Raw genomic sequence first — 15,738 nt, forward strand, 5'->3', positions numbered from 1 at the left:
AACCAACCATCCTATTCGTGGAAGAGTATATGGGTTACAAGAGGTCTTTTGCAAGATGGTTTTGGATGGAAGGTTGGTTCGGGGGACAATATTTTAATTTCCGAGCATGCTTAGATTCCAGCTTCAGTTGAATATCGATTATGTGATAACATGCAAAGTAATGATGTGTCTTTTGTTGCAGATTTGATTGATAAAACTAGCAGAGAATGGAAAGGGGGAGTAATTTTCAATACCTTCTCGGAAAGAGATGCGGGCAGAATATTACAGATTCCCTTGGAAAAGGAGCGTCATGACGACCTAGTGGTGTGGCAAGGCGAACCGTTGGGTGAATTCTTTATCCGCAGTGCTTATAAACTATTACAAGTAAGCAACTTTGGCCCTAATTTTAATGCATTACAGACCGCTACTGAAGCTTTCTATAAGAAGCTGTGGAACTTACAGCTACCAGCTAAAGTGAAAATTACAATCTAGAAAATTGCAAGAAAATTTATTCCTATTTTCCCAAATTTGAGACAAAGAAAATTGGTGGTGAATATAGGATGTCCTCGGTGTGGGGGAGAATTGGAGTCTGTGGACCATGTCTTTAAAAAGTGTCCTACATCAATAGAAGTCTGGACCTGTTTAGGAGTAATCTAGGTTTTGAATAGGCCAGATTTGGAGCACTTGAATTGGCCTACTTGAGTTTTTGTGGAAAGCTCTCAACATCAGAGTCGAATGATTGGATGTGCTCTATGGACTCTTTGGTCTGAAAGAAATAAAACAGTACATGAGAGAAAGCAAAAGTCTGGAATGGATATCTCAGATACTATTGGCTGGTATTTGAGGGAACTAGATGATACGGACGTTAGGCAGTATATTAGGAGTAGAACGAAGGCCAAATAGAGACCCCCAACTGGATCGATTGTTAAAATCAATTTTGATGGTGCCTTTGAGAAAGAGAGCTTTAGATCGTGCTCTGGCATAGTAGCAAGAAACGCCCATGGTGAGGTTCTGGTTTCACGAGCAGTTTTTCACCCGAATGCTGGCTCGCCTTTTGCTGCGGAAGCCATTGCATGCTTATGGACAGTGAAAACAAGTACAAAAATAGGGTGGTCAAAGGTAATAATAGAAGGTAATGCATTAACTATCATTAAGAAATGTCAATCAGATCAAATAGATAGATCAGAGATTGGGGTTCTGTTGCGCGGAAACGTGTGAAAGAGTAAAATTATTGTACTGAAAAATCACACTAAGTTCAATTCCCAGGAAAGAGAGGTGGATCACGAGGATCGCTTACATACCAGATCTTTTCTAGCCAGAATATCCCTCTATCGTAATTTAATAGCACAATAAATCACTACAATGACACTTGCAAAATATGCAGAACAAAAATAAAGAACACTAGAATTTTAACGAGGTTCAGCAAATTTTGCCTACGTCCTCGGGCACTACCAAATATATTTCACTCCAAAAATATAAGTGAAAGTTTACAAATAGGGAGAGAGAACAATTGCCTTAAGTAGAGAATGGCAAGTGTGGGATGAAGAAAGTAAGAAATGGTTAGGCCTATTTATAGTTGAGGTTTAAGGATCAACTTGCAATGTCCCTATACAATTAGGGACCAAAATTGCAATTATCCCATGCCAACTAATCTTACTTTCTACTTTCGGTGCCTTTCGGTGCCAACTTTCTGCCACTATTCATCTTTGAAAAGTCAAAGATTGTAGGTATCCAATAATCTCCACCTTGAAGATTTGATTAGGATAATCTTATCTTCACACAATTCTTTCTACCTTTGACAACAATACTTGATAGTGCCTTCTTCAACTGTTAAACTTGCAGGATATTGATCAAGTTCAAACAATGTTCGAACTTGGTTGTTGTTACCACTTTGGTCATCATATCTGCGGGATTATCTGCAGTCTTGATCTTCTGAAGACAAATTTTCCCCTCTTCAATAATTTCCCGCACAAAATGGAATCGTACGTCGATATGTTTTGTACGTGCATGATAGACTTGATTCTTTGCTAAATGAATAGCACTTTGACTATCACAATACACGTTAATATGCTCCTGAACCAACCCCAAGGTTTTAGCCATACCTTGTAACCAAATAGCCTCCTTTACAACCTCTGTTACAGCCATGTATTCGGCTTCTGTGGTTGACAATGCAACTGTAGACTGTAGTGTAGACTTCCAACTTATTGGTCCTCCAGCAAGTGTAAACACATAACCGGTGGTTGATCTTCGCTTGTCCAAATCACCGGCATAGTCAGAATCAACGTACCCAATAACACCTTTACCAAGTGTATTATCCTGCTTGAACAGTAATCCAACATCCACGGTCTTCTGAATATACCGTAGAATCCATTTCACAGCTTGCCAATGTCCTTTTCCAAGATTATGCATATACCTGCTCACTATACTAACTGCCTGTGAAATGTCGGGTCTTGTACACACCATTGCATACATCAAGCTACCTACTGCATTAGAATACGAAACTTGCAACATGTATTCTCGTTCCGTATTCGTCGAAGGAGATAGTTGTGCAGAAAGCTTGAAATGAGAAGCCAACGGGGTACTTACAGGTTTGGTCTGCTCGTTCATGCCAAACTGCTGTAGTACTTTCTTCAAATACTGCTTTTGAGACAAGCTAACTCTGCCATGAGCTCTATCTCTACATATTTCCATGCCGAGAATCTTTTAGCTTCTCCTAGATCTTTCATCTCAAACTCGAGATTGAGTTGAGTCTTCAATCTTTCAATCTCAACTTTGCTCTTAGATGCTATTAGCATATCATCAACATATAAGAGCAAGTATATGAAAGTTCCTTCTTGTAGCTTCTGAAAATACACGCAATGATCAAATTTACTTCTTGTGTACCTTTGCCCTTTCATGAACTGATCAAATCGCTTGTACCACTGCCTCGGAGATTGCTTCAATCCATAAAGCGACTTTGTCAGTTTGCAAACCCAATTTTCTTTTCCAGCAACCTTGAATCCATCTGGCTGAGTCATATAGATTTCCTCTTCCAAATCACCGTGTAAAAACGCGGTCTTCACATCAAGTTGAACTAGTTCAAGATCATATTGCGCAACCAAGGCTAGCAAAATCCGAATAGACGAATGCTTCACAACTGGAGAAAACACTTCATTGTAGTCTATTCCTTCTTTCTGAGCGTAACCCTTTGCTACCAATCTAGCCTTGTATCGAATTTCATTTTTACCAGGAAATCCTTCCTTCTTTGCATATACCCATTTGCATCCAATTGCCTTCTTTCCCTTGGGCAGTCTCACCAACTCTCAAGTCCTATTTTTATGAAGAGACTGCATTTCTTCATTCATAGCTTGCTTCCACTTTACACCATCAGAGTTACTTATTGCTTCTGTGTAAGTGGAAGGAACATCATCATCTGCAATTGGAAGTGCATAGGCCACCATATCGTCAAAGCGAGCAGGCTTACGAATCTCTCTTCTTGGCCTCCTATATGCAATTGAATCTTGTTGCTGTAGAAGTTCTTGGGTCGAAACTTCTTCATCATTTGTTCTTTCAATATTAGCTGGATCATCATTAACCTTTTCAAACTCCACCTGCTGCAAAGTACTACTGGTTTTGTCATCCTTTTGTGAATCCTCGTTCTTCATCATGGTTGATTCATCAAAAGTTACATCTCTACTGAAAACAATCTTCCTTGTATCAGGACACCAGAGACGGTATCCTTTTACACCACCAGTTATACCCATGAATAATGCTTTCTTTGCTCTTGGGTCTAACTTAGATTCTTTTACATGATAATATGCAGTGGAACCAAAAACATGTAAAGAATCATAATCAGTAGCAGGTTTACCAGCCACATCTCCATAGGAGTTTTTCCATTTATTGCAGCTGATGGCAATCGGTTAATTAGATGGCACGCATATGTAACTGCCTCAGCCCAAATTCCTTGCCCAATCCAGCATTGGACAACATACATCGAACTTTCTCCAGTATAGTCCGATTCATGCGTTCTGCCACCCCATTCTGCTGTGGTGTATCTCGAACAGTGAAGTGTCGCACAATGCCCTCATCTTGACATACTTGTAGAAATGGATCATTTTTGTACTCAGTACCATTATCTGATCGAAGTCGTTTGACCTTTCGACCTGTCTGAGTCTCCACCATCTTCTTCCACTTCAGAAATGCATCCAAACTTCATTTTTTCTTTTCATTAGATACACCCATACTTTTCTTGAATAATCATCAAGAAAAGTGACAAAATAGTGCATACCTCCCAAAGAAGCCACTTTGGTAGGTCCCCACACATCACTGTGAACATAGTCCAGAATTCCTTTCGTATTGTGAATTGCTGAACCAAATTTTACCCTCGTCTGCTTGCCCAGAACACAATGTTCACAGAATTCCAATTTGCAAGAATTTGCACCTTTCAACAAGCCTTGCTTCGCCAAAGTCTGCAAAGCTTTTTCACCAGCATGTCCCAATCGCCTATGCCATAACCTGGTAGCCTCTGAATCTGCATCTTTCGCAGAAGCTGTTGATGTTGATCCAATAACTGTACTTCCATTTAAATAGTACAAGTTATTTCTTCTAGTGCCTTTCATCACCGTCAATACCCCAGCTACTACCTTTAGTAATCCATCTCTCAAAGTGATTGTGAGCCCTTTAGATTCTAGGGCCCCTAATGAGATGAGATTTTTCTTCAAGCTGGGTACATAGCGAACATCTGTCAGAACTTGGATTGAGCCGTCATGGTTCTTCAATTTGATTGTACCTACACCCATTGTCTTACAGGCACTATCATTGCCCATAAAAACAACTCCACCTTCTAGTTCTTCAAGACTAGAAAACCAGTCCTTATTAGGACACATATGGTAAGTACATCCCGAATCCAATATCCACTTATCCGTTTGACATGCCATTGCCATGCCAACCAAGCTAAAGTCTGACTCCTCATCATGCTCCGCTACACATGCATTAGAAATAGACTTGCCCTTTTGTAACTTAGGACAATTCTTTTTCCAATGCCCTTTCTCATGACAAAAGGCACATTCATCTTTGGCGGGTCTCCCTTTGGACTTACCCCTTCTACCAGGTTTGCTGCTGTGTGAACGACCTCTTACTGTTAAGACTTCTGCAGTTGTATCTTTGTGATCTCTTTTATCTTTCTTTCGAGTCTCAGATCTATACAACGCACTACAGACTGCATCAAATGTGATTGAATCTTTCCCATGAAGCAATGTGGTGGTAAGATGATCATATTCATCAGGAAAGGAATTCAACAACAATAATGCATTGTCTTCATCTTCAAATTTCTCATCCAAATTTAGCAAGTCTGCTAAAATTTTATTGAATGAGTTCACATGGTCATTCATCGACATACCGGGTGCATACGTGAACCGAAAAAGTTTCTTTTTCATATAAAGCCTATTTTCAAGACTTTTCGTTAGAAACTTTTCTTCCAATGTATCCCACAGCTTCTTCGCTGATGTCTCCCTCATGACGGAGTGCTTCTGCTCTTTGGACAAACATAGGCGGATTGTACCACACGCCTGTCTATTGATCTTGGCCCACTCCTTGTCATCCATCTTGTCAGGTTTTTCTTCAAGGGCTATATCCAGCTCTTGCTGACATAAGACATCCAGGATCTCACACTGCCACATACCAAAATTATTGGTACCGTCAAATTTCTCTACTTCAAATTTTGCATTTGTCACAGTAGTCCTTGCTGATGACGATGCTGCTGCCATTTTTCTCCTCAATCCCAACTACTGTATACGTGAACAGTACCGTATACGTGAATAGTACCGTATACGTGAATAGTGCCGTATACGTGAATAGTGCTGTATACGTGAATAGTACCGTAAACGGTCGTATTCCCCAAGTACGAACCTGGCTCTGGTACCAATTGTTGCGCGGAAGCGTGTGAAAGAGTAAAATTATTGTACTGAAAAATCACACTAAGTTCAATTCCCAGGAAAGAGAGGTGGATCACGAGGATCGCTTACATACCAGATCTTTCCTAGCCAGAATATCCCTCTATCGTAATTTAATAGCACAATAAATCACTACAATGACACTTGCAAAATATGCAGAACAAAAATAAAGAACACTAGAATTTTAACGAGGTTCAGCAAATTTTGCCTACGTCCTCGGGCACTACCAAATATATTTCACTCCAAAAATACAAGTGAAAGTTTACAAATAGGGAGAGAGAACAATTGCCTTAAGTAGAGAATGGCAAGTGTGGGATGAAGAAAGTAAGAAATGGTTAGGCCTATTTATAGTTGAGGTTTAAGGATCAACTTGCAATGTCCCTATACAATTAGGGACCAAAATTGCAATTATCCCATGCCAACTAATCTTACTTTCTACTTTCGGTGCCTTTCGGTGCTAACTTTCTGCCACTATTCATCTTTGAAAAGTCAAAAATTGTAGGTATCCAATAGGTTCATATCAGAGATATTCATCAGATTTCACAACAGTTTGGATGGATTCGATTCAAACACACAAACAATGTAGCAAATCAACTAGCCCATGTTTTAGCTAATATGAGTCTAAAAAGAGAGGAACCAACTTACATGTATGGAGGAGTCCCCTACTTCACCGTGCGGAGAATGGAGGCGGAGAGACAGCGTGAACCAGACTGAAATGGGGTGTGCAGGGAATTAAAGGGACGAGGAACGTCAGATTGGAAATGGGGTTTGGTTCCTTGGAAGCCGAAACCGTCTACTTTTTGAAAAGTGTTGATTTGAAAGCGCGGTTTCTGCATTAAATGTGGTTGGGTAGGAAAATCTTATCCTTTGTTTTTTTTTTCAAATCTATTTTCTTTTCTGGCTATGGGTTTGGTGTTAGTCTTATTATTTTCATAGTAGGCCCGTCGATCTATCTGTTAGGCTATTTTTTGGTTGTATTGTTTTAAGCAATTAGTAAATAAAACCCAGCTTGTTTGATTTCAAAGAAAAGAAATATGCAGGGAAAACCAAACCAACACAAGGCTTAAACTAGTAAAAACTTTTGGTCTATCTTCACTGATGTTATTACAGGAAAAGAAAAACGTTTTAGCATGGTAATGCCAGATTTGTGATTATTTTATCCTAAAACATCTTTGACCCTAAAACATAACTTTTTTTTTGGTGTGAAAAATAATGCAGAAAAAATTAAATTAAACCATCATATACTAAAAACCATTAACTTTATCGGCATATAATCCTGCTTCAAGCTGCTTAGGTTCATCTTCAAATACTTGCACTTCAATTATCCTATCAGAAATCTTCTTAACTATGCAATCAACCACTTGATTTCTCTTTCTTGGTACGTGTCTGATGCTCCATTGATCCATAATTTGTAGTAGTTAATAAATTTTTCTCATCAAAGCTGAGGTTGAATCCGCCATTTGTCTATCTTGAAAAGCATTGACTACCTTTAAACTGTCTGTATGAATCACAACTTATTAAACCTCAATTTGGCTATCTTGATTGCAACTTCTTCAACAATATTTTCTATTTTTCTTTTGCTTTTAATTTCAAATCATATTATCATGAATTATTTGATAAATTATTTTGATATAACAAACAAAAAATGTTTTTGAATAAAAATTATTTTAACAAAGAAATTATTAAGTTCAAAGCATAAAATTTATTTCAAGACTTTCAAACATCTTAGAAAATGTTTTGAACACTTAGAATATTTTGAACAAAGTTCAAAAACGATTTTAAATCCTTGAACTTGATTGAAACAATCTTAAATCAATTAAAAAACTGCTCCCTACAAGAAGTGTCAATATTTTAGAAAAAGTATCGATACCAATATGACTTTTATCGATACCATTTTTTATCGATGTCAAATTTGCTCATTGAATTGAATAAAAAAATTGAACAAAAACAATGTATCTATACCTTTCAAACTATATCAATACCTTTTGAATTTTATCGATACCATTGTTTATATTGATATCATTTTTGCATTATGTTTTTATGATCTTTCGAACAATGAAAAAAGTATCGATACCCATTAAAATATATCGATACTTTTTACCAAGTATCGATAAATCATCTTTGGTATCATTGTAAACTAACTTTAACAGTCACTGAATCAGGTATTAAATGCTATTACTATTGATACTCGTAGAAAAAGTATCGATACTTTTTGTTACAGGTAAATTTAATGATATGATATTTTCATCCCCAACGGCTCTATTTATTTTCTCAACAATCACAACGGTTGGAAATAAATTAGAGGATATAAATATTAGCTTTTAAAGGTCTTGCAACAACTAGAAAAAATATTCAAGCAAAAAGATGAATCAACAACCTTTGTGCCAAATACTTCCATATTTTTCTTTCATACACTTGTGAGCTTTATTTTTCTATGTTCATTTTTCTATCCTCTCTCTAGCATCCACAAAATTTTTAAAAGCCATTTCACCTCCCCCTCTTGACAATTTCAGTTTGATTAATTGAACTAACAAAATATGCTTCATCCTCACAAGTGGAGATTGAACCTCTAACCACATTATTAAGAGACAAGATAAGTAACCACCATGTTACACATCATGGTTAGTAATGCACCTTTTCTTAATTTCATAAGTCGAGTTAAAAAATTACTAAGTGTTTTTTTTCTTTTTATTATTTTTATTATTTTTTATTGTACCCTACAACCACATGTCATCCTATGATTTTTTTTAATTTACATGTACTAAATATATTTTCTATATATAAAATTAATTAATTAATTTCAAAATTGTACAATAAATATCAAAGTGTTGGTGCAAAGTTGTAAAATAAATGTCAAACTTTAAAAACAATATTTTCAGAACGGACAATTATGAACTCCGAACTCGAAAAAATTAATCTTCATAACCTATAATCATAAAAAAATTTGTTATAAATAATTGATAATTATTATGTAAAATAATTTAAATTAATTTGTTCCTTCACAAAGAAAAAAGAAATTAATATTAATTTGTTATAATATCCAGTAAGTTGGGCTCAACGTCAGTCTAAAAAGACCGTCAGGTAAAGCTAGCACAGCTAACATAAGCCAAACATCGAACAAAATGTAAAATGAAAATACTGAGATTGTTCATTTCTATTATTTGTCTTGTTTCTTAATGTCGTCTTTATCAAGAGAAACGATAATATTGTACCTAAAGAAAACAAGAGCATTCATGCTAATGAACACAGTCCGGAAAAATGGCTACATTCATAATTTATTATCTTTGGTCCATTATTCAGTCCTGATGTACTTGGTTTTATTTTTAATATCTATTCTATTATCATGGTTATAATCCTTTTAATTTATTTTATTAAATAATTGTTGTTTTGATGATATTTTTGTTTATTCATATTTTTATAAAACTTTAAATAAAAAAATTAAAAATAACATATCTAAAAATTGAATACATGTTGAATAAGTTTATAACCAATTTTTTTCATCATTGCACCAATAATAATTATTAAGTAAATTTAAAAAAATAAATATTTTCTATCACCCACATCGTGTATATATACTCTATATGATTATTTATAACCTTTAATTAAATTAGTATCACGAATTAATGAAAATTATAAAAATTTATGAAGATAATAATACTTATAGCTTTAAAAGTTAATATACATATAATCTTTCAAAAAATAATATATAAGACATATTTCATCATATTAAACCTAGTAGAGTTTTTATTATGTCAAGTAGTATGATACTTGTGAATTAATTTTTATTAGATTTGGTTTAATTTTTAAGCATTCAATTTTTTTAAGGGGTGATTTGTAATTGTTTTATTAAATTTTTTATAAAAATAATAAGATAGAAATATTATTATAATAAATTTAATTTTAATAATCTACATATAGTATAGATAATATTATTGTTGTCGATTGAATCTTAATTTGATTAGTATGGATATTGTTACTAATGCAAGAGGACATGGGTTTGAGTGCACTAAAGCGCATTATTATTTTAGTTTTGGGTTGGGAACGGCTATGGATAATTCTAAACATTGTGTCAAAAAAAATATGACTAAAACTTTTAATAAAATTGTTAAAAAAATATTATTGATTTTTTCTTTTGTGGACAAGATAGCATTATTGTTAGCAGGGGGAATCTAGGGAGCTGGCAAGGGCCACGGCCCGCCTAAAATGAAATTTTTTCTATTTTGATAATTTTAGTAAAGATAAAATTATATTTTAATCCCTTTAAAATGATAAAATTTTTATTTAATTCTTTAAAATTATATTTTTACTATCATATAAAATATAATTTAATTTTATCGTTTTAAAAAAATTTTCTCATTTCACTATTGATTGATATTATGATAGTCAAACGGAAAAATAATTGGTGAAAGCGAGTAATGAGAGAAAAAGAAAATCAATAATTAGTTGAATGCTATAAATTATGAATATATGTTTTTTATAACTTTATTAATATTAAATATTAATGGTATTGTGAAATTTAAAAATGACATCATGCATGTTAAATATATATATAAAAATTAGATGGATTTGACTGCGTTTGGGTGAAGTGGCGCGTGGCTCCCTTCAGCAATTAAAAGAAGGCCGTGGCAGTCAGTTTTGTCGTAGGAAAAGTTGCGTTGTAAATTAAGAACATAGCGGCAAAGTCATCTAGGTACATGATCTTTTCATTTAACCAAACCTTCACACTGTATATAGAAGGAAAAAATAGAAACGTAAGATTGAAGGAGAAAAAAGGGGTGGGAGCCAACCATGAATTCCATCAGTTCCAACAACAATCACAACCAGCAGATGAGGATAATGAGAACCACCATGATGAAGAAGATGAAGAAGAACAGTAGCAGCTCAAGTAATGAAGAAGATCTTTATCATGTTATTCATAAAGTTCCTCACGGTGATTCTCCTTATGTTAAAGCCAAACATGCTCAGGTCTCTCTCTAATTTCCTTCTGTTTATTTTGCTTTGCTTTGATTTTCTTTGAATTGATTTGATTTGCTCTTCTTCTTCTTCTTCTTCTTCTTCTTCTTCACTTCGTTAATTTTCTTAATTAGTTTCTTTTGTTTTGGAAAAAAAAAAACCATTAGAGCTTCTTCAGCTCTGTTACAACCTTTTTTGCACCCGGAAAATATTAGTATTTCTTCTTATTTTTTGTTGAAGTTTTGTTAATATACTTGGCATTAAGCTAATGAAGATAATTTTGATGACGAATTGCGTATAACATATATATCCATTTAATATCGTTGTTTTTATGGATTAATTGCAGCTCCTTTTTTATGGATTAATTAGTTGTTTGAAGGATAAAGTAGCCAGCTGTTAATTCTTTTATTTTCTCTTCTTTTTTTCCGGGAAAAAAATGGTAAGAAAAGTTTGTAATACGAAGAGAACAAGGAATATTAATGGTATATCTCATGGAAAAAAAAAAACTAAGATCTGCACCATAGCTGCATGCACGCATACTCAAGTGATGATTATATATATTGCATGGAGATCGATCACCATAAATTTTCTTCTCTAATCAACAAGTTAATAGCAGCGTCTCAATGAACAGTTGACTTTGTTTTGTCTTCCTTTTCGGTTTTCTTCGAGATCTCAAAACTGTCTGCAGATCTACAAATCTTCTGTTGAAGTTCAAATAACCAATTTATGTTTATTTAATTTCTTTTAAAAGTTATATTTATGTTTTTATTAAAATTTGAAAAATAAACTTAATTTACTTTTTAAATCTTAAATAACCTAATAATTGAAGAAACTTAGTAAGGAAGAAAAGAAAATGTTATAATTAATATGTCGATCTATTTATGAAATCTCACTCCTCTTTCTTACATAAAACTAATTTAATGAACATATTAACTTTATAGATGATGAATGAAGATATCATCGTACTTATCCCTTTGTGTTTGGTCCAAAATTCTGGAGTATTTCTTAGCGTTGAAACTAATGTCTTTCTTTGGAGAGATAGATCCGATATAGAATAATTAGTCACCATTTCTTCGTTCTTCTTCTGTCACTTCAAAAGGCTTCAATCAAACCCTCTCATGATGTTGACACACACACAGTGACATATATGAGTTTATAATATAGGGAGCCAAGTGTATACAGTAAATGAACCTTTGGCCTAAATTGAAATCTCAAGGGTAAATTATTTAGTAGCATGCTACTAGGTTTCATATAGCACCTCTCACCCACTCAAAATTACCCTTACATCATGAGTAAGGGGTGTCACATTTGAACATTAATGTCAACTTAATTCGATCGTCAATTTTAAAACTTTGTTTTATCATAAGCTCTTTTAAAGTTATTTAAGTCATTTCTAAATTTCGTTAGAGTTTGGTTATAAATAAAGTTAAATTGAGGCTTTAAAACAAGTTAAAGAAGGTTAAAGTTGCAATACTAGAAAATGGGTGTCACAACACTGACTGATGTCATGACATTGATCTCTTAATGTTGTAACACCGAGAATAGATTACTTTTATGACTAATGATGCGATACCGGAGACATATTACTCTAATGATTCTAATATCGCAACACTAAAAGTTGGATTGCGCGAGACCGGAGACAGATTATCCAAAACATAACTTAAATACTTAAAATAAATCAAAACTATTTTCAAACATTTTATAACATATTTAAACATTTTTAGGACTCAATTAAATTAACATTCAAAAACTTCATATAGCACCTAAATATATCCTTCTAAGGGAAATCATCCCAAGGCACAAAATAATGTTAGGCATGCTCGACATAGTTTTGGAACCACCTAATTACTTCACAAAAAAAATTCATATGGTTCTAGTTCAATGTATATGTCAATCTATTATCAATATTTAAGTTCCATACAAGTCACTCCTTACTTGATGATGAGATGAGGAGGAGGATTGCCACTTCAAAATTTGCCTTCAAAGTGATTAGTAAGTACTTAAAATTCCAACTTACCTTTATTCAATATAGTATATCGGTAAATAAGTACTAAAATGATAAACATAATAAACATTACTAAAAATCACTTAAATATAAGATGACATGGCAATAAAGTGAAATAACGTCATTTCACTTATCACATTTTCTTCATACATTATCATTCATTTATCACTTTGTTCATTGCAGATTTGAATGAACAAGAAAGATATACGAAATATAGTCATATAGTACACGAGGATATAAGTGTTAGATTATCACGAACACTAATAGTGTTAAAACATGAGCACCGAAGTGCTAAATTCACGAACACGCTAAGGAGTTTTCAATGGCATACCATCTATATCTCACAAGTTCAAAACTTGTCTACAAGGGCTTAAATATCATTATAAACCAAATATTCATTACAAACACAAACAAGTTTGATAATTTCATAGTCCTATATAACTTTCAACATTTTTACAATTTAATTCTTTTCTCCACACATATATTCACATCAACAATAACCATATTCATTTACTACTTTCTTGAATTATTCGCATATTTATTAAGTTACAAATACTCAAATTCATGACATTAACATTTACTTTAGTATAAAATTTCAAAAACTTAAGTAAGAAGAATTCTAGAGTACTTACAAATATTTATTAGGCTATGGTTTTTTTTCAAACTTTATCTACTTTTTCTCTCTTGTCTACACTACTCCTTCCATCTTCTTCCTTGTCTTTTTCTTCAATTCATAGCAATTCCATAAAACATGAGAAATCAATATACTTATTTCATAACATTTTCATGCTCAAATAAGTATAAGTATATTACCTTAAAACCTTAGTTTCTCGCGATTCTCATGTTTAGTTTAAAACTTTAAAACTTAAATCAATATACTAAATCATGAAAATATTACCTTAAAACCTTAGTTCCTCACAATATTTACATTTTCTCCTCTTCACACATGAATACTCCACTTCTAGCTTGGAAACTAAACTTATTAGATTATAGCCAACTTGATTTAGCTAAGGTTTCTGTAAAAATTTAGTGATTTCAAGCTTGAAAGGGCTTTTAATGATGATAGAGGACTAAATTGTAAAAAAAAATTCTTTCTAAATGCTTTTAACATGTAAGAGAAGAAGATGATGGGGAATCTTATCCATCTTTCTTTTAAAATATCGTCATTATTATAATAATAAAATTTAATAATAGTAATATCAATAATAATACAATATTATAACTTATTCATAAAAATCTATCCATCATCATTATTCCCTAGATTTTTCACTAGTAAAATTGTTCTTCATGTCCTCACATATTTCACCATTAATTCAATTTAATAATTTTTATTTTTAATTTCTCACTTTGACCCAAATATTTTGTAAAACATTACAATTTAGTCTATTCCTCGGATTAATATCTCTCAATACATCGTCTTTTAAATTTTCTTCAGTCTCCTACTACCTTCTCCTCTGACACTTATAAATCACATTTTATTTATATTGAAAATTTTGACTCGTAATTACTCAAAATAGTATTGTTACAACCAAGGAATTTTCGATTTCATGTTTTAAACTTGGCAGCTCAGAGTTCGATCGAGTTTGTTGTGTAGTTCTTATATTACTTAATGTTCTCTTTTACGAGTTTGTGTTAGTATATAGTGAGCCTTTTCTACTATTATATCTTGAGAGGTTCGAACTGCGTAATTCTAAAGTATGGCTTGAATGTTGCAGCTGATAGAAAAGAATCCAGAAGCAGCAATAGTATTATTTTGGAAGGCGATAAATGCTGGGGATAGAGTGGACAGTGCACTAAAGGACATGGCCGTGGTGATGAAGAAACTCGACCGAAGCGAAGAAGCCATTGAGGCTATCAAGTCTTTCAGGTCTCGTTGCTCAAAACAAGCACAGGAGTCACTTGACAATGTTCTCATTGACTTGTACAAGGTGTGTGTATATACATTTTTATTCCACAAATTTTCAATGCGTGGTTGGCTTGTCATCATATTCAGTACGTATACAATGACATTGATGAATGATCATAAATGAATTTGGCAGAAATGTGGTAGATTAGACGAGCAAATTGAATTATTGAAAAGAAAGTTGAGATTAATATACCAGGGAGAGGTGTTCAATGGAAAACCAACCAAGACAGCTCGCTCCCATGGGAAGAAGTTTCAAGTTTCTGTTAAGCAAGAAATTTCAAGATTACTGGTATCATTTTGACTTTCTCTACATAGGTTGTTAGTAAAATTAATTGGTGACGAAGGCCTCCACGTTTGCATGACAAATCTGGGGTGGGCTTACATGCAGAAATCGAACTACTTGACGGCGGAGGTGATTTATAGAAAAGCACAGATGATCGATCCGGATGCCAACAAGGCCTGCAACTTGGGTCTTTGCTTGATCAAACAAGGCAGGTTTGATGATGCAGGTTCGGTCCTTGGAGATGTATTGCAAGGTAAAATTCCAGGTTCAGAGGACGATAAAGCCAAGAATAAAGCTCGGGAATTGTTAATGGAAGTTAAAGCCATTCAGCCACCTTTGGAGTTGTCTGATATTGTGGGACTTGAAGATGAGTTTTTCAATGGGCTTGAGCTGTTAATGAATGCATATGCCCCTGGTAGATCAAAGAGACTGCCCATTTTTGAAGAGATCTCCTCATTTAGAGATCAATTGGCTTGTTAGGTTAACACGATAGATAAGATTTGTTCTTGGGCGAGTGGTGATTTGTGCTTTTTATATAGTTGGAGCAGAATTATGCTGTAAATAACTGTATTTGGTTCCCAAGAATCAATATTGTATCAATACGTGTATTGTTTGTTTGTCTTGATAAATTATGTATAAAATTTTTTAAGTTTATCTATTTTTCATATATATTTGGAGTCTC

At 33.6% G+C, this 15,738-nt stretch overlaps 1 protein-coding gene and 1 long non-coding RNA gene across 3 annotated transcripts; one reads left to right on the forward strand and one right to left on the reverse strand.

Annotated features, from left to right (window-relative positions):
* Nucleotides 1–204: 204 nt before the first annotated feature.
* Nucleotides 205–6,907, reverse strand: LOC121223779 (uncharacterized). The gene is made up of 2 exons (XR_005921128.1): nt 6,555–6,907; nt 205–1,055 (listed from the first exon to the last, which is right to left on the reverse strand). It is a non-coding gene; the product is annotated as an uncharacterized lncRNA (long non-coding RNA).
* A 3,574-nt stretch (nt 6,908–10,481) lies between these two features.
* LOC107912586 (protein SULFUR DEFICIENCY-INDUCED 1) lies at nt 10,482–15,725 on the forward strand. Of its 2 annotated transcripts, none has more exons than XM_016840829.2 (4): nt 10,482–10,874; nt 14,583–14,795; nt 14,907–15,062; nt 15,162–15,725. In XM_016840829.2, the coding sequence occupies exons 1-4, from the start codon at nt 10,698–10,700 to the stop codon at nt 15,534–15,536; spliced, it is 921 nt and encodes a 306-aa protein (XP_016696318.1). In that variant the 5' UTR covers nt 10,482–10,697; the 3' UTR covers nt 15,537–15,725. The 2 variants fall into 2 exon arrangements, with proteins under 2 accessions (XP_016696318.1, XP_040962115.1); XM_041106181.1 differs by having other exon boundaries at nt 10,590–10,874; nt 14,970–15,062.
* Nucleotides 15,726–15,738: the final 13 nt, after the last annotated feature.

The sequence above is a fragment of the Gossypium hirsutum genome, chromosome D11 (assembly GCF_007990345.1).
Source record: "Gossypium hirsutum isolate 1008001.06 chromosome D11, Gossypium_hirsutum_v2.1, whole genome shotgun sequence".
NCBI classification, from domain to species: domain Eukaryota; kingdom Viridiplantae; phylum Streptophyta; class Magnoliopsida; order Malvales; family Malvaceae; genus Gossypium; species Gossypium hirsutum.

Excerpts from the sequence above, each read along its gene's own strand:
- LOC107912586 (XM_016840829.2), top strand. The coding sequence starts at position 10,698 with ATGAATTCCATCAGTTCCAACAACAATCACAACCAGCAGATGAGGATA. Across the intron at positions 10,875-14,582 it reads TTAAAGCCAAACATGCTCAG|CTGATAGAAAAGAATCCAGA; the intron begins GTCTCTCTCTAA and ends TGAATGTTGCAG. Across the intron at positions 15,063-15,161 it reads AAGAAATTTCAAGATTACTG|AAATCGAACTACTTGACGGC; the intron begins GTATCATTTTGA and ends GCTTACATGCAG.